General features: G+C 37.7%; 1 protein-coding gene across 4 annotated transcripts; it reads right to left on the bottom strand.

Moving 5' to 3' along the window:
• Positions 1-2,382: 2,382 nt before the first annotated feature.
• On the bottom strand, positions 2,383-18,144 carry LOC149041409 (ephrin type-A receptor 4-like). Of its 4 annotated transcripts, XM_089181158.1 has the most exons (19): positions 18,040-18,144; positions 15,493-15,581; positions 14,503-14,606; positions 13,148-13,769; positions 11,756-11,803; positions 10,915-11,277; positions 10,567-10,769; positions 10,237-10,300; positions 9,529-9,625; positions 8,957-9,018; positions 8,048-8,212; positions 7,727-7,837; positions 7,458-7,645; positions 6,200-6,319; positions 5,951-6,021; positions 5,458-5,498; positions 4,936-5,032; positions 3,955-4,054; positions 2,383-3,665 (listed from the first exon to the last, which is right to left on the bottom strand). In XM_089181158.1, the coding sequence occupies exons 2-19, from the start codon at positions 15,557-15,559 to the stop codon at positions 3,594-3,596; spliced, it is 2,595 nt and encodes an 864-aa protein (XP_089037284.1). In that variant the 5' UTR covers positions 15,560-15,581; positions 18,040-18,144; the 3' UTR covers positions 2,383-3,593. The 4 variants fall into 4 exon arrangements, 3 of the variants coding, with proteins under 3 accessions (XP_089037284.1, XP_089037283.1, XP_089037285.1); XM_089181157.1 differs by lacking the exons at positions 15,493-15,581; positions 18,040-18,144 and having other exon boundaries at positions 14,503-14,728; XR_016179425.1 differs by lacking the exons at positions 2,383-3,665; positions 3,955-4,054 and having other exon boundaries at positions 5,951-6,072.
• Between the last annotated feature and the right edge of the window lie 1,050 nt (positions 18,145-19,194).

The following is a 19,194-nucleotide window of genomic DNA, read 5'->3' as shown; positions in this document are numbered from 1 at the left end:
GTTAATTACCTGCTGCTTCTTCCACTGCTTGTTCTTCTTTCTGCTTTAAACACCTTCTCTCGTATTACGCTGTGATACAATCATAAATATTTGAATTCATTAAGCTGAAAAGAAGACCGGAGCTGGTGCTAGCGCTTCTTCCGTGTAGAGAGGAAGTTGGTTCGACTTAAGAGGTGATTGAAGTTTCGAATAGTGACACTGCATGCACGCAGGCACGGTCGTGTATCATAGAGACCGCTTTTTACCTTAAACCTAGTGAAATGAAAAGAAGGCTAAAAGATCAAAGAACCTGGGCAGCTCTGGTTCGTCATGACGTGATTACCTCTCTGTTACGAATTGTACTTAACGGTAATTCAAGTAGAGTACACACTTACGATTTACAAGTTGATTACTTCCTTACTCGTGGAAAAAATTATTTACAGCGCCAATAAACCTTAGCTAAATGGGCCAGTGTAGAAAATAAACTTTCTTAGCCTCCCACACGTTTTTCGTTTTTCTGCGCTATTATACAGGCATTGTGGGTACGTAATATAAGACTCTTCATCATTGAATGATGAAGTGGTTTATATCGCATTCTTGAGATGAAGCTTACGAAGTCACCCGAGAGGCAGAACTTAATTAGTAGGTTTGACTGCTTTCGAACAATCAAATTTGTATCACATAGACTTAATGTGCGCCTGGAGTGAAGCCGTTTGACGATAAGTAACATTGAGTCATGTTCTACTCAACGACTAAGGCTTAACATGAAAGAAGTCTTGCTTCTGTAAAAACAACAACGAGATCAACTTTCAAACATGCAGAGCACACTTATGGAGAAATATGAAAGACTGAATAGCGACAAAAATAACCGAAGAAGATCCTGAGGGAACTTTGTTGGAAAAAAGGCTAACTTTTAACAGGTCATTACCCTAAGCTGGCATTGCTCATCCCGGCGTCTTAAGCATGAAATGACGAGGAGTGCCATCATTCCTCCTGGATGGGATTTTTTTCCACATCAAGTTACCCCTCCAATTCGTCACGCCAGTTATTGACAGTACCTGGCACCTATTTACATTCGCTGATGAATATAAGCAGAGTTGGAGTCACGTTTTTCACCGAGGATTAGAACAAGAAAGGAACTAGAAAAGCGACAACCAATGAATTATGTGGAATATATTTATTCTAATTCATTGGTTTCTAATGATGAATGTTAATAAATTTACTGAGCAGACTTGCTGAACGAAATAGTGACGCAATGCTAGGTTAAGCTTTTCTTGCGTGCAGTGGTCACAGTAGCTGCAATTGTAATAAATTATCCTTGTTACGTCTATGACCATCGTTATCTCAAATGGTCAAATTAGTGTAATTTCACCGAACAAACTTTGCATCAACCACAAAAAAAGTTTTTTCTATAATTATGTAGCTTATTTTCCTACATGGATTGCAAAATACGTTTTCATAACTTTATAGACGGCCTTTATAGTGGCCTTAGAATTTCGTTTAACAGATTTCAAACCGTAATTTTATGCTGTATTTGTATTCTTCTTTCCTAAATTTCAAAAAAATCGTCCCCTAGGATTGTATCATTCCATCGTATATTATGGAGATAAGAAGGGAATAATTCAAAATGATGAAACTTTCAGTGGAGTACAAAAATATCAAAACAAGGAAAATAATTGAAATAGTCAATTACAAAACCACTCTGTCATGGAGTATTTCAAGTTACAAAACGCATATTAAAGTACAGGTGAAATACCCAAAAATTCTTGAATTCCTTGCAGAAAGGCTCAGACTCTCTAACAAACCTTTTTCTGGTACCAACTCTTTGCAAAATAAGAGACGGGGAATTTCGAAATATCGCCAATAAATCAAAGAACGTTTAAGCAATGCTTTCAAATGGCGTGCTAGTTATGACACTTTACAGCAAACTCAAAGGCAAACGACTCCAAGGGTTTGATTCCGCGTGACCTCCATTATTTGGTACGGTTGTAGACTTGTCGTAGTTTGCAACCGTTGGCTGTGCTTTGATCCAAGTGATTAAGAGAAATTTCCATTAATGCTTCAATTTGAAACCTTTTTTTCGCTAGAATCCGTTTCATTGAGAGTGAAATAAAAAGATATAATGCAGCATTTTGAGGGGTATCATAACTTAACCTTTAATTCTTTAAAATACGTCATAATTTCTCATAGTAAGGTTTAACTTACAAGCTGGTGAGAAGAATCAATAAGTAACTGAGAGAGTTTCGAGCATTGTTGAATGGCATTTTAGATACCCTCGGTTTCGCTCATTCTATTATCAACCCTTAACTGTAACTACGGACTCGGGTGCCTAGCAGACTCGACACCTTTTAAAATGTATTATAATCTTTTCTATCAAAGACATCACACAGTGTAACTAATAACTTATCGCTCTCGGTTTTATTGTACCCACGAATTAAGTACTAACCACCATTCTTGTTCGTTGATCCCTTAATGCGATGTTACTGGAAAATCACTGAGTCACTGGAAGTTGTTCATAAATACGTCGCACAAAAATTCCCAGAAAAGTGTGCCTCGAAAAAGTGTCTCCGGTGCATCTGGAGTTTTTTCTCGGCTGACAGGAGCGAGGAGTTTCCTCGTTTTAAATGTAACTTTCAAGTTATTTCTGGCCTTTAACTATTCTTATTTTTATGGGTTCATTTACGGATGCTTTTGGGCAGAATAGTTCGTTTAGCTCGGGATCATGGTATCATGATCGTGGTATCACGATGAACTTGTGCATTTCATTGGTGAGAGTTAGCTATGACCATTATTTCAGCCCAGAATGACATTGAAGTTGAAAAACTACAGACAGGTTTCATCAATAGTTAAGACATGTTTGCGAGAGTTTGGCAATGTGTCTTTGTTAGCATCAAATGTTTGTCGCGAAATCTTGCGTGTCAGCCGATGAGCTAGTTTGACGTTATTGATTTATTCACTATACGCTATAATTCCAAATAATATCCTAAAAATTAGAATGCAATTGATCTTTAAAGGTGTTATTGAATGTTAAAAATTTCAAATTTTGTTTTTTAAGCTAGCTGTCGAAATAACCGTTCACCAAAACCTCGGTCCAAAAAAATGAAAATTTGATACAAGATGTCTTTCGCTGTCCTTAAAGGCATCCTTAATAATAATACTTTCATACAGAGACCGACTGTATGATTCAAGCCCGTATTGCAACTTTAATGCTGCTGAAGTATATAAGCCAGAGAATAAACATAGTTAAAACGTGTTTAATTAGGCTACAAGCTAAAATCTACTTTTATATTTTAAAAAATTCCTTGAGTAAAAGCTTTCTTCGAATATTTTTCGAAAATTAAGAATTTCTTACTAATTCCAATATTAAACTTAACTTTAAGTCCAATTTTTTTGCTAAACGGTTTTCTCCGTAAAATAACACGCAATGTACTTCCTGATACAAACGCTATTAACAAATATTTCCAAAGCGAACCCTTTTGCATCGTTAATATGAAGGAGTTTCTCCAATTTCACTTCTACTTGCATAATTAAGAGGTAAGGTCATAAATGAGGTATATGTCGTTGATTGAACCTCTACCCTCCAATATTAAATGAAATAAATTGAACAAATTTCATCACTCCTTGTCCATCATCATATCAAAGTTAACATAGTTCTTGCCGTCGTAGATTTCCAAGTTCACATAAGTCTGGAGAAGAGATAAGATAAAGACAACACCTGTCAAAGAATATCTTGTTAAATTATATTGAGGGGATGCTTAGTGAGTGAATCCTTCTGAGCTAGAAATCATCCCTAGACTTTTGTATGGTACCCTTCCCCTCCCCCTTCAAGCATAATAAAACACCGTATCGAAAGGAGGGAGGGATAAAATCTGTCAAGGAGGGGGAGGGGGAAGTCAAGGAATGCTATAACCAGGGGCTTTGATGTAAAATGACAGACCAAAAATATAACCTCGGGGGAAATAATTGCAAACAAACCTTATGATCATCCAGCAGTCGTTTCATCGCGGAGCAAAGCCACTGGAATGTTGGTCTCTTTGAGGGCTCTTCTTCCCAACACTCCTTCATAATCGAATACCTGAAATAGGAATGACTAATTTTTATGAAGTAACTCATATTTTCTTGACATTGATACTATATTATGTTTACTAGTTTAAAGAGAACGAGTAAAAAATGAAGAGGATAATTTACTTTCAACACCCAGTATTAGCACTCTGAGTTCATGTCTCCGAGTATGCTTAAATAACATCATCCTTTGCCAAACTACCTCGCTTAAAATTTACCATCTTCATTCATCATCGCGCAAAAGAATCACATGTCGATTCCTAATGCTAGCATCATGTAGAAATATTTCACCATGAGCCTAGTTCAGTAAACCGCCTAGTCTACCTCGAGGCTCCTGTCAGTAGCTCAGTGGAGTTCTCTTTTCCGAGTATGCCTGTGCCATTTACTGAATAACGTCATTACTCACATAATTTACTCCGTTCATCCGAAACAATTAACATCACTATCTGAATAGCGAGAACTGCATCTCGCATGACTTTTTAAGTCAGAATTCTTATTATATCTCCCAGTTAGAACGTACGCTATGCTTGGTTGAAAGTCATGGACCTCGATTTTTCCGCTTGGATTTATGGCCGCGCGAGCCTTAAATCCGAGGGAAAATTTAATGTAGTCCGTAAAATGCAGTACAGACCATGAAATCGGTTAGTCAAAGGTATTTCAGTATTCAATTTTAGCTAAATAAAACTGAGAAGTCGTAGAAATAACAAATATTAAGTTTAAATTTATGGAAAACAGTACTTAAAAAAATAAATTCTACTCGTACTCACTTTTCGGTAGATGTAAATGCTTTACCTTTGGCGGTAGGCGGCAACAAAAGTTTAATCTTTATCGTAAATTTCCTGCTTTATCTTTCTATTCGCACGGTAAGATAGTGCAGTCCGCAGGTATACTTACAGCTCTTGTGAGATATGTGCAGGCCTTGGCATACGGTACCCTGTCTGCAACAAATTAGCAGTTTTTCGGGATGTTTTTCCAGGATAAGGTGACTCACCTGAAACGATATGTGTAACAAAAAAGTTGACAGTGCTTTAACATCCTGTCCCTCAAAGGGAAGATTCTTTTGAGAAAATTGTGAGGGAATTTGTATAAAACTTGGGCAATCCGATTTGCCCGGTTGGAAATGCATTAGAATAGCCTCTCCACGAGAAAAGGGGTGGGGGAGGGGGGAAGAGGTTGGGTTGAGGTAGGGAGCAGAAAATTTAGCAAGTTTGCCGCTTCATTCTGGTTTTACAGGTAAGTATCTGTACAATTTCATCCGACCCATTATCCCTAAACCTCAAAATCCTGCCAGAGATCTTTAAAGTCAGTGAATCTACAATAGTTTTTCTCAGCCTTAACTGCCATATGAAAGACATGTTATAGTCAAAGTGTTATGTCCCGTGGCCAGAGGGAAGTTCTCCACATTACTAGACATACCAATGGTAAACACCTCCCACATCACAATGCCGTAAGACCATCTGTAGAATATAGAAATATTCACATAATCTTAATCCGTAAGTTATTATTTGGACTTTATGATCAATCTCCATATAATACCCTTCATCACGCACTATAAAATTTGAAATTAATGAGTGCTGAGTGACCAAAGAAAAGAGCTTGTTCTGATAATTACAGGTTTTTCATACATCGGGTTCCCTGGACATGCAGTGGCTATACTAGCGCGTCAAACTCTGTGAAACTATTTCCGAAAAGTGTTAACAACACGTATCAGTCTCATACAATGCGGTTGTGTCGTCAAGAAATTAAGGAAAACTGAAATGTTGAGTGAAGATGAAAGAACATAAGACACTTCTGCTCTGCAACTGATTCTCGTAAAACTTTGTCAAGGAGGTTAACCATGGAGGTTAACAAAACTGCTAAAAACTTCAGGCTTAACGGGTTAGAGAAAAAGAAGGTAGCAAAAACTTACACATCGCTCATAGTAGTTGATGTTCCATAGAATAGAGATTCTGGAGGCATCCACTTAATGGGAAGACGAGCCTTGAAATTCGGGAACGGCAAAAATATATGAAAAGAACAGTGCTATGAGAACTGAAACAAAATACAATTAAATATTATCTTTCGAAGAACTTAAAGTAGAGGATCAACTAAATAAAGAGGGAAGATAGTGAAAGCTATTTATAAAATTATTTGATTAGAAAGTTTATTTAGAGCTCACCTGAGTTTTTCTCGTGTAGATGTCTTCTTCCAAACCACGTGCTAAACCAAAGTCTGATATCTTACACACTTTGTTGTCACCCACTAACACATTTCGAGCTGCTAAATCTCGATGAACAATCTGAAACACAACATGCGAGAGTTGTTCAGAGACGTCTTGAAAGAAACATAAGCTCTTTTAATTTTGTTCTCAATTTTCATTTTCAACCCTTTTTTCAACTCTCTTTTTCGTACAGATATTCATTTGCTACTAAAAATAAACCTCTACAGTGGTCTACCATTCAGCGATCACCCCCTTCTTGCGGTCAACTATCAAATTCCGGCAATTCAAACGGAACAATTCATGGTTGCTAGTAGAGATGTAATTTCTATTCGAGCGTTTAACAAGAAAGCTCACGAGTGAGCGCGGCTAACTTTCAATTTACAAAGTTCTCAAGTATTCAATTTTTATTGATCTTTTCAGGTACACGGCCAAAATCGGCTTAGTGGCAAATCTTCCTGTTGTAGATTTTCGTTTTCAGCCGTGGGAAATTTCATTAGCAAAGCCACTGATTATGTAACTTTCGGTTTTTTTTTTCGTATTTTGGTTGTCTTCCCCCCATTAGCCATAACAATTTTTCAGCGTTTTAGTAGCCATGATCCGAGGCGAAAAATTTCGACAAACTACCTTCGATTGAGAATGACTAAGGTATTCACGGAGTGGCACGAAGAGGCGAGTGACGTGTCAGCAGCTCATTGGTGATATCAAACACACGTGAAATTATCATATTTTTCACGTGTGTTGATCAGGCTTTTCTCAGAATTGGAAATCCTTGTAGAGCACTACAGTTTATACAATAAAAGTATTTAAAGTTCACGCCTAAATGTTCGCCCAGGTAGGCGAGTTCCTCATAATTAATCAACATTCATGTAACGTACAATAAACAAATCACGTCTGGTCGTCTTACAACCATGTATTATTCCCCATTTATCATTGTCCGCGCCGAGTTGGTATTGAAATAAAATGTAAATTGTGCGATCAAAGTTTTCCCAGTTTGGCCACATACTCTTAATTAAACTTCGCTAACTTCTTTTACACAGAGACTCCGTTAAGGGTGATTATTTTGCATCGTGCTAAAAGGCACGATGAAAAATGCAAAATGTATTGCGATCATACAGTACTTCTAATATCCACCCTTTTGCAATACATATAAGTTTCTAGGAATAAATAGGTTTCTTGTTATTTCCTCGTTTTTAGTGGTGAAAGATGTCAAGTTTACCTTCATTGATGCTAAATAATTCATGCCATCAGCGATCATCCACGCAAAAGACAAGATGTCCTTCTCTCTCAGTGATGAACTTGGTCCCTTTTCTCCTGTGTTATAGGTATCCTCAATTCCTCTGCTTTTACGCAGGTATCCCAACAAATCACCATACGCTAAATACTCCAAAACTATTAGGGAGGGATCTAGAATCAAATAAAAACCCAATGTCATTCTCGATCAGTCAATTAATCATTCACGTGCATCAGTTAATCATCAAGATGTACCTTTTTCAATACAGCAACCAATTAGTTTTACCACATGGGGATGAGGCTGCAAGGAGCTCATAAGGACCAACTCGGTGTTAAAATCTTGCGCGTCTTTCGGCAGGGCATCATCTGAAACGTAATGTTAAGATACAAACTAAATGATCAGGTTTACAGAAGAAAGCTGACGAGAACCTTCACCATATCTATAACGGACTCGGACAAGAGTACATACATAGCTATATTTGAGAGCGAGATTGGATTAAATGAAACTGATGAATTCCGATCTACTAAAGACATTTGAAACATTTTTCAGCTAGTAAAAAATGGTGATTAACGTACCTTTTAATGATTTAACAGCAACTTCAGTTCTCAAAGGTCCGTAAATTGCCTTACAAACTTGACCAAAGTTGCCACTTCCAAGTACTTGAACTGTGGTTAACTTTCGACGGTCAAGTTTAAAACCATCCACATTTTGATACTCATGAAGAGAGCTGATTGGAATTTCTAAGGAAAAATTCCTAATGGTAAGGATGATTATGCAATCTAAGAGTCTTTTTAGCAGAGAAATCTGACACACTTACGTTGCACTGTTTCTACAAAACTAATTACAGGCATGCAGAAAGCGAAAACAAACTAAGGCTCCCCGCAGCTGCTTGCTGTTTTTTTTGTCTCTTTTCTGCACAAGGCAAATAAAGCGACTATATGGAGTCTTCCCTGATTATAACTATTATCAATTTCTTGTAATATGTTTATCCCCTCAAGGAGGAAGTTTGTGCGCCTGTGGATAGAGACAAGTTTACGAAGCGTTTATATGAAATTTGACATCTGCTAACCCGCGTTCGGCCAGGTTACATATTCGAAAACAAAATGGCGGACGACAGGAAAAGAATAGCTGTGAACATCCTTGCCTTTGCGTGTGCACGCATTCCCATCTCCCCCCCCCCCCTTCCCCCTTCCCTTCGAGTTGTGTCGCCTTCCCAAGACGAGTTCGCAACCTCATGTAAACAGTCAGCTGAATTTTATAAAGAAATAAGTGAAAAGTTAAATCGCTTTAGGGTAACTCGGGGTTCCCGAGACCATATAAATGGGGCCTTACTGATTGAATCTTTTTCAGTTTTGTGAAATCGAATATTATGAGAATGCAGTGTGTTTGCATGCTTGGTTAACTTTGTTTATTTTCGGGGCATTTATTTTGGTTGTAATTTTTTGGTTTTTTCTATAATATAGTGTGATATAGACTAGACTTACCATCATATACCCTAATGTTGGATTCAGCCGCCCTTTTTTCAGCAATTCGGCTTCGGCACCATCTATTGGCGCAAATACGAAATTATTAAACTCTTCTTTCGTTTTAATGTAGCAATATAATAAGGTAGAGAAGCATGAAGCCAAACCAGATTGACTGACTGTTATAATTTCATTTTCAGTTTTACACATTTTCGTCAAAATGTTTGTATCCCTTCAAGCGTCTTTGCGGTGATTCAGTTTAACTTTCTGTTGCCTCAAACGATGATTATGACCTCAAGACGAAGATAAAGGAAACTCACTCGACTAGCTTGAAAAACTTTTAGCTGAGAAAAAAATTGAGCTACATAGGTCACCTGAATGTTTCAGAAATTCTCAAATCTGACAATAACATTTTATCCACCAAATAAAACACAAACGTAATATTTACTTGTGACTAGGTGACTCTCTTATGTTTTGGTAAGTTCTTGTACAGCTCTAAGACGTTTAATTTGTTGATAGTATTCTTCAACTTAAATGGTTTCCGGAGCTGGAATTTCCTATGTTCTTCTTTGCTAGATACCTTCCAAACTTACCTTTTCCACACGATATAACAGACGAAACACATGACGCAAAGTACTAGTAAGGCAGCCAATGCGTAGACGACCCCTAGATAGGTCTCAACCTTGGAATCTTAACAATAAATGTGAGCAACAATATAATTAGAATTTGTTTAACTTTCTTTAAGAGACGATGTCAAAAATTTACGTGAATTGATGGCACCAAGACTGCCAATAGAAATTGTGTTTTTTTTACCGCTAAGAGTGTATGTACGACTTAAAATGCTAAACGTTGAAGTGCAAGGGCATTGAATCATATGTATTTCATCTTTGATCGTTTTTCCATACTTTTTTTAAGATTGCAAGAACCTAAAGAGTTTATCTTTCCTGACAGAGAAACTTAGCTGAACACTCATTACTCGTTCCTAGTTAACTAATTTCTTATTTTCTTTCTTCATAGTACCTTTCCGAAAAAAACTCCTTCCTTCAGATTCCTATCATTATTTCTGTCTAAAATTTCCGGCTTGATGCAGATACATCAAGGTTATGCCTTACGAAAAAAACTTCAGATTCTTGGTGTCATGGAAGCCCAAGAGCTGAGGGACACAAAATTGACTGATATCATTTTGGGCTGAAATTATAGGAAAAAATAGAGGGAAATTGCTCAAACTGATATAGTTAAAAGAGTCCCAATATGTCAATCTTACAAGTAAAGTGACTTCGCAACGAAGTACACACACTAACTGTTTCTAACTGTAAAATTCTTCACTCCTGCAGGTCCTCTTCCAATCTGGTTTATGGCAAATACCTTAGGGAAGAGAACATCGTATTCATTAGGGAGGGTTGTTCCTCAAGAGCACAAAAATAGCGTCTTCGAATGGAGCCAAGGTTAGACGTTCTTTTTCAGCCATCGTGTGCTTTACAATCACTTATACTTCATGAACCTTAAGAGTGCCAAAACATTTATTCTTAAATATTTAATACTTTGTTCTTTAGTTGCTTTAAACAAACTTTTTTTTCTAAAAGAGATTATAAACTGATAATTAACTCGGATAAGAAATAAAATGTTTCTACCTGCAATTTATAAGTTTTTCCCGCCTTTAAATCAAACCTTGCTTCCATTTTCTTAGTGGCAAGAGTCTTTGTTTCTGAGTTATCATCTTCTCTCATATATGTCACGTGGTACTCGTTAATGATTCCGTTCTTTTCCTTTAGTGTCCAAGTTACAACAACAGCTATTTCCGGTTGTACGACAAACACTTCCGGTTTACCTGGAACTAGTTTTTTAACAGAGATGAATCATAAACTTCTCATCGTGAAATGAACTGTGATGTAACCCTAAGTCTCTACACCGAAACGATGGATAAGTAGAAGGGAATTTGTGTGAGACTCTCTTTAGTCAAGAAGCCGATCATGACTTACCTGATCCGTTAGTCCTCACTGTTATTTCCGAGAGGCTTGCCTCAATTCCATGTTTCCTTCTCGCTACTTCGCTCACTCGGTTCTTAGCGTAGATTTTCATAGTGTAGTTTACATATGAAGTAAGATTTCCAACAATAACGTGAGTGACATTGAAGCTATCCTTTCTTGGTGTGAAAATGACGTCACTCCCGCAAGCTTTATTAACGCACTTGTTTTCTTCTTCACCCTCACACGGCTTAAGGCAGTCGACGTCGTAAGACACGTGGGTCTGGTCACCTGTTACTCCAGGAGGCTGCCATTTTAACTCCAACGCACTTCGGTTAATGAAGATTACTTGGACATTTTTCGGGGCTGATGGTATAACTGAATTAGGATATGTTGTGAGGAGAACACAAGAATATTTATTCAGGAATCATATCTTATGAATTGTATTTAACAGTCTATTTTCTTCATTATTTTTTTTAGGAAATCGACCATGTAAACTAAGTGACACCTGATCAAATGGGCCATCACACGTTTCCTACACCTATATATTTAAAATTTATCATTTTAGTCTGCTAGAGCAAGATTTAAGGAAACATTCTAACGGATTTGGTGTTATTGGTTTGCTGTATGGCTAGAACAGGAAATTTCGTCATATTTGATCCACAGATCCTCATACCGTACGTCAAAATTAATCGACAGTGAACCAAAATTTCGAGATATCCACGGTAAAGTGATGCACTAACAACTAAAAATAAATATGGAGAGTTGGATACAGCTTGGGACCACAAACACTTAACCAAGTAAGTATAATCGAACAGATTCCATTCACATTTCAAAGCTATATTTGCATCTGTACCTGTGCAATTGAAGCCATTCCCGTCGTTGTATTTACCTTCTGGGCAATCTGAAGAAGGAAATGAAATCTATATCTTGATAAAGTCGATTTAAAAATTTTTTTCGATCTCAGCCAAAGACAAATGTGTTGAGCGTTTTCTTTAGTAACCAGTGAAGGAGGAAAAGCCCATTACCATCGGTTGTAGCCTCCATTCATGATACAAGTCATCCTTATCACAAACAAGTCACTTTCCAAACGACCAAATATAAAGAGTCTATTCATTTTAACCGGGAGTTCACATACTCAAGAGAAAAAAAACTTATGCTCGTAATTCACTACGGAGTTATCAGTTAATTAGATTCTTTCCTTAGAGTAAAAGCTTCTACCATTCTATTATTTATGCTTGGAATAAATCGAGTTTTCTCACATTAATGCTTTTGCTTAATTATGTCGCACTGAGAGCTGGTCTCAAGAAAAAGCACCTCAATTAGACTGTAGACGAAGACCAAAAAGGAACGAGGAAGGTTAGGGGGGGATGGCGAAGATTTGCAATGATTTTGAGTGATGAAACTGAAATATATAGGGGATAGGTCTTCAGGAGAAAGGTGCTTTTTTCGTCTCCCTACAAGACTTTGTCTATTTCATTACCAGGCTCATGTTTACTATATTTTTTATTTCTTTACTTGACGCTTTCGACTTTGCTGACACCAACACTGTGCAGGACACGTCTCGCATAATCTATGAAACTAGTACTGAGCTTGTTCACTCAAGAGAGTCTCTGTCACAGAGCGTCGGGACGCAAAATCCGAAAGTCTGGGATTTGATTCCTCGTGGAGAATCCAAATTTTCTTTCTCCTACGCCCGTAACGAGGCGCAAAAACGCTTATACTCTTTTTCGCTCGTCGAAACCTTTTTCAACTTATTGTTAAACATAAGCTCTCAGCTACTGGAAAACACCTGCGTAAAGCCCACAATCAGAGTAACAAAGATCTACACGAACAATTTCCCATCCTTAAGAAATGTTATAGGAAATTTGAATGCTTATTTCAAGAAATGCTCTTTATCCAAGGAAAAAACCTAAACTGAACGCTCAATCTGACTCAATTAAGGAAAAACTATTTAGTACTCAACTAACACTCTCTACATTCCACAATGTGGAGATTTTAACCTGATGCAAAGAGACTTTAACACGCTTTCCTAGTATCAAAAAGATTCATCGGAATCTGACCTTTAGAATTTGAAAAATGATCAAGGAATCGTTGGAACGTCATTTCATTTGATTTTCGCTGATTTTTATTCTTGATACTCTATTTCATTACCGAGCTAAAAATTAATCATCTTTTTGTCTAATCATGTTGCCAGCCCGCAGAATTATTCAGCACTACACTTCTATGTTACTTTAGTTATATATACCTTTGCATTCTCCTCCTACATTTTCCATGTCTTCCTTGCATATACAATTTCCTTTAAGTGAACTGATGTTCCAGCCCCCATCACTTTGGCAGTTCACCCTTAAAACACCTTGCTCGTGGACGGCATTCTTAGTACAATTACTTACGACTGGAACTGAGTTGTTTGCTGGAGCCATTGTACGTGGTAATTTCACCAAACCACCAACATGAACTGTCTCTGGGCAGAAGTAATATTTAACAGCGACGGAGAGAAGGGCAGTACATGAACCTTGGTCATGAAAAGCCAATATAATGTACTTTTCTTTAACATTTACACTAAACGTTTGAGATTCTCTGATTCCAAGAGCTGACGGAGCTGTTCTAGCAATCTTGTCATAAGAAGCATTGTTTGTTAGGGGTTCGGGTTGCGTTGGTTGCTCAGACTGATGCACGTATAGGTCAAAATACTCTTTACAATATTTCCCTCCTCTGCCAGAACAGCTAACAGTTCGGTACTCAAGAGTAATGTAGACTACTGTCACTCCACTGTGGACCTCAATAGGATCACCTCTAAGCCAGTTGTTTGGTTGTGGGTATGCATCCTCAGAAACATCACAGGTTGAATAATATGTCTGCTTCAACCACTGTTAATCAGTTGAAATAATATATGAGGAGGTTATTAGGTTTTATCCATTTGAAAAGAAAGAGCTGTTTTCGATTGTAACCAAGGCACACTTGATTTCACTCATTATAACACTGTGTCTTTGGGTGTTTTAATGATCATGAACATCTAACATTTTAACTTCCAGCTTCAGTGAGTAACGTAAACATATGGCTAAACGAGAGGTAAAAATCATTTAAACGAAGACAACCTTTCATTCCTTCTTGACCATTTTCAGCTTAAGAAGATCATTTTTGATAAGAAAGGGGCAAAATAAAAACAAAAGAAAATGTTGTGATAGATCGTGTAATTTTCTTTAAATAAATACCGAAAATTCGTTTCGGTATTTATTTAAAGGATAAGAGTGCGTACGAACCATGTGAAATTAATCTTCAATTTAAAATAACAGATGTAAAAAATATTCAAGAGTATTGAAGAATATAAATTAAACCCAGACGAGGCCCAATCAGAGATTTCCCTTGCGATCTAAAGACAGCCGGAGCATCCAATCTAAACCAAAGATAAACTGATTTTAATAATTGGTATTTGAGAAACACTTCTTCATTTTCTGTGGCATTGTGAAGCACAATCAAAACTGAAGACAGCTAATTTCCCCAAACCTTGATAACTATCAGTGAAAGGTGACAATTCTCTTTGTCATCTAATTTTGGTTCTCATCACCAAGCGAAAACAACAGTTGAAAAATGTAATCATACCCCGGTCGGCCCACCGGACTGCGACGGCGTAAAGGTTGGATTAGGTGGCCTTGATGGTACCCACAACCAGATCTTACTTGGTATTGGCTGTTTCTCTAAAATCACTACAGAGAAATATGTTGAAAGGTTAGTAATGAAGTTGTGTAAATATGACAGCTTTCTGATTTGACAAAAATGAACACTGTGTGAAAAAAGAAGGACAACTCGCATATACACGTTAATCCATGTGGTAAATGCATTCCCTTTTCATTACTATTGACTGTCATGTAACTTCCTCGTGAGCACGTGTGATACAAAGAGAGAACCACTTAAACAACAGGGCCCTCCCGGTGTTTATATAGCCTCAGTTAAACACGAAAGGGCTAGGAGAAGTTATTCAAATACGAGAAGTAGTCGAAAGCTTCCGAAACTTCCTCAAATTCTTTCCAGCGTGCCCCGAATTGTAAGATAAGGGCCACTCTGACGCAGCAAAAGTGCTCAATCACTAATATACAATATTTCTCCAGGCGAAGGCGCGAATCTAAACCTTCACAATGATGCTAACGTACCTACATCTTAACACTTCACGCGTGCAGTATTTAGTGATCAGATATTTTATGACAATGGAAAATCGTTCCTTTCAGGTAACGACGCTCTCTCAAGTACATTAACGAATAATGATATAAGTTTACTGTTTGGAAAAACGGTTAATTTTTTTTTCGGACAATTATTATTGACAGTAGCCCTTATTAAATAGGGAAGGACTTGAGTAACGTTATTAAAGGTCTCGTGTAGTTGGCCGTTAGCCGTGAAACGGCCAAAAAATTCATCCGATAACCGTAAAAATGGACTAATTTTGACCAGAAGTTGTGAAAAAAGATTCACGCAAAACTTTTTAGCTTAACCATACCGGGAAAAAATCAACCGCTGGCCGTTAAATTTGCCAAAATTTTAACAGTTAGCCGTAAAATCCATCACCTCATTAACACCCTCTTTATTGATCTCACATACCTTGATCAGAGGATGAAAGTGTCACAGAAAGTAGAAGATTTGAAACTGTGATCAAAAAGTGATCCATACAGCATATGATGAACGTTGACCTGTGGTTGAATCAAGAGGTCAAATACATTATCCCTATATGAAAAAAGGCAAAGTAACTAGTAACTACAAGGAAGCAGCTTGTTTCATACCCCAACCCCCCCCCTCCTCCCCCTCCCCCTGTCCCCTTTCCAGGATAATGGAACTCGCATTTGAAAATAATCCTTTTTAACGATGTTACCCCAAAAATTGAAAAAAAAGAAATGATTACTGCAAACACTGGGTGCATGTAAGAGATTTAGCTGAAAGGTTTGCATCGCTGTATGCCGTTGTAGGATGTTTGATTCTTGATGTATATCTACTTATAAAGTCTTCCAAGTACCTATTGCATTACTGTGCATGGCTGTTTGCTATGCAACGCATTTCAGATTGATCGAGATTATACAAAAGATTGTTCGAAAAGTGATCATAAATTGAAAAACTTTCGTCTGACAAATGCAAATTTCCTATATCAGCTTACTTACTGTTAGCGTCATGTTAGAATCATGGAAGAATCATAGAAGTGCCCTGCTGACATGCGTACATGCTTGTCAAAACAGGTGCCCATAACAGAACTCGACTGTCGCTTTACGTTGCCCGGTTAGGTGTCATAAAACTGAGGCGGGAACTGTTGGTAACGAACGAATCAGGTCATCGTCGAAGTAAATAAGTCGATCAGTCTTGAGTAATGATATTATGTTCTCTGACTATCTCTTTGTCAAAATGAGCCTCGATCTCTCTAAAACCGTGTCGGTTGATATCAGTTTAAATTCTGGCTTGTTTGCATATCCGCTGCATTAAAATATCATATACTGTAGATTAAAGTTAGTTACGGACAAATCTTGACTTGGAAGTCACAGATATGCCCTACAATGTCCTGCCTGCACTGTCAGTTTGACTTAGAAGTTTTGACTCGTCAGTTTGTCACACCTGGTGGTGTGACAAACATTCATGTTGCTTTCTCCTAAGTCACTCATTAATATGCTTCTGTCTAAGCTTTTTTCCTCTTTTTTTCTCCGCCGTATGCAAGAGCAACCGGAGCCATTTTCTAACACTCGTATAGTATGCATAGTTTCGTGTTCAAAAACAAAAGAAAAAAGACCGAATTATGACAAATATAGCCAAACTGGCATAACTGTCAAAATTAATACTAATCATGACGGTATCAGAGCGACTGCGATCATCATGCTGAGGTCCATCGCACCTGGCTTATCATTGCGATCTCCGGTCATCGCGATGAAGCAAGCCTCAGAAATTACATCAGCCGCCCATCGAGTAAACAACTAAGAGCTTACTCTGACACCCTTCCAGTGCGTCGAGTGGAAGGCCACCTCAGTCTCAGCAGCACGGCGCAGTCACCGCGAGCAATCTATATGTTCCTGTGAATTCGACCGTCGTTCATTTATAAAACACCGCCTTGAGCAGTTTGTTTTCTAATTGCCATGCGAAAAAAACCGCGTGTGTTTATAAGCTTCAACTCGTCCGGATTTCAAGGAGTATTTTACTTTTAGATTCTGTATTAGAGACTTAAAAAACTTCAGGCAAAAGTGTGAAATTCATTCTGCCGCGCCGAAGTATTTCAGTTTTGTAAACTATTGCAAATTGTGAACTTTGACGGTTTGTGATCTTTTAATAGTTTGACATTTTTGACAGCTGTAGTCTTGTTCAACCAATTAGATTATTTGAACCATTTTATCAGAGATTCTGATTGACTCGTTGTAGTGTGTTTTACGAGATTATAGAGCATGCTGACCACACTGTTGTTCACTTTGAAATTATATTATTATACTATAAAACAAATAGAGACATCGAGTGTTTCTCTCCACGTTTTGAGTACTCTAGTTGCTTCCTACTGTAAGTGCTTTAAAACAGAACTGAGCACAGGCAAGGCTTTGAATTGGTTAAATAGTGTTTGTGGATTTCTGTTGTTTCCTGTTCCCGTTAGGTGTGCTCATGAACGAATCCGTGAAGCAAACCGTTTGCTATCTCACCAGTTCCGCCAATCCGGACACTTAACAGCAAAGTCCGAATGTAGGCATGACTTTCTAAGAGTCCTATACTTTACTGAATGGCTGTCAGGTCGTTGTGAAACTTCTAAAGTGCTCGTGTAAAAGTAAATTTGTGATTACCCTTCGATATACAAGTTTGGCTTCACAGAGGACACAGAGTAAAAGTCTTGCTCAAGGTTGTAACCTCAAAAGGTTACCTAAGTTACTGAGCGGACAATTCGAACGCACACAGTAATCTTTATTAATTTAGTTGATAGCGCTACGACGTTAATTTGCTTGATGAGAGTAGCAGTTGAGGTTGCGTGTGGTTCGAACTAAAAGAAAATACAACAGAAAGGAAACAAAACTAAGAAAAATGAGTTGCGAAATGTAACATTAACCAGGCGATTGCACGGAAAACTAAATACGAGAACTACACCAATAATACATACAAAAGATAAACAACGTAACCGTAAAAGAAATAAAGACTTACTTTAGTATAGCTCCTAACGGTAGCAAATAGCTTGTAGCGATTATCCAGCAGCGATGATTTAGTAGCGATGATTGAAATAGAATCTTTACGCGTATACTTAAATGGGAATTGATCGGGAATAACAAACTTATTGTGTAATAACCACTAACTAACAAAAGAATTATTGATAAAAATGAATCAGAACAAAAACGATAATAAAGTGTGTATTAACCAAGCGTTTCGAAACTGACAAAGATGTTGTCACGTTCGGTACGAAATGTGATCATGGTGATACAAATCTGTAGCTGATCAACGGATTAAGGACTATATTTGTTCGTGGCAATCCTTGGTTGAGTCTGTATAACCTTAAATTCTCAAGCCACTTTGGTTTTCTTTAAATCATCAGTATTCGTTTATCAATGATTGTTACCAAATTTGCATATGACCACTGAACTGTGTCACAGCCTTTGCGCGATGGCAAGGCCTACGCACACATAATATTGAAGTCTGTAATATTTTTGTGTGGCTTACACGATTTGTAAAGCACGCTATCTCATGATCCAAGATATTTATTCCTGGCTGGATTTGTCACGGTGAACGGAGCGCTTGTCACGTGGTTTACTATCGTCGAACATAGGTTCCAGTGTACGCTTGGCTAAGTTACGTAAGCTTCAAAGCTTTAGAGAGCGACCAGTTTGCAATGGTGGCTGACTAACACGCTGTCGAAGATCGTTTTTTATCTAGTTTTTAGTTCATCTTTGTTGCTTAGATTTCACACGCCGGCTTTCCTACAGTCGGCTTGTCTTCTAAGTGCGAATTACAGCGTGGAGTTGTGCTCTCCCCAGCCAACATTTCACGGTCTGGACCTCTAGTGTAGGTCGCACCACCTTGAAACTTGGGAGTCATTATTGACATTTCACGTAAGTCATTTACCGCAACGTTTTTTATCCTGAATTTCTGTTTATACTACATGCTCAGTAAGAAAATTACTTAACCAGTCTTTAAGTACATGCTAAGATAAAATTTAGGTTAAACTGCAGAATACCCGGCCACCCATGGAATTACATGTCATCGAATACGAATAGAATAAACAATTTTTAGCCGACTTCCTGTAAGCTTGGCAGTCTTTTAGATTCTCTTCATAATGGTTCAGATAAGCATTGGTGTTTATACTTG

This window comes from Pocillopora damicornis, chromosome 8, assembly GCF_964200805.1.
Source record: "Pocillopora damicornis chromosome 8, jaPocDami1.2, whole genome shotgun sequence".
NCBI classification, from domain to species: Eukaryota; Metazoa; Cnidaria; class Anthozoa; order Scleractinia; family Pocilloporidae; genus Pocillopora; species Pocillopora damicornis.
This window is presented reverse-complemented; position numbering and strand designations above follow the sequence as displayed.

Bases quoted from the DNA above. Each gene is read 5' to 3' on its own strand.
- LOC149041409 (XM_089181157.1), bottom strand. From the start codon at position 14,712: ATGCGAGTTGTCCTTCTTTTTTCACACAGTGTTCATTTTTGTCAAATC. The intron at 11,804-13,147 runs GTATATATAACT...TTCCTTCTTCAG, and splicing joins TGTAGGAGGAGAATGCAAAG to ATTGCCCAGAAGGTAAATAC. The intron at 6,022-6,199 runs GTGAGCTCTAAA...CCGAATTTCAAG, and splicing joins TCTACACGAGAAAAACTCAG to GCTCGTCTTCCCATTAAGTG.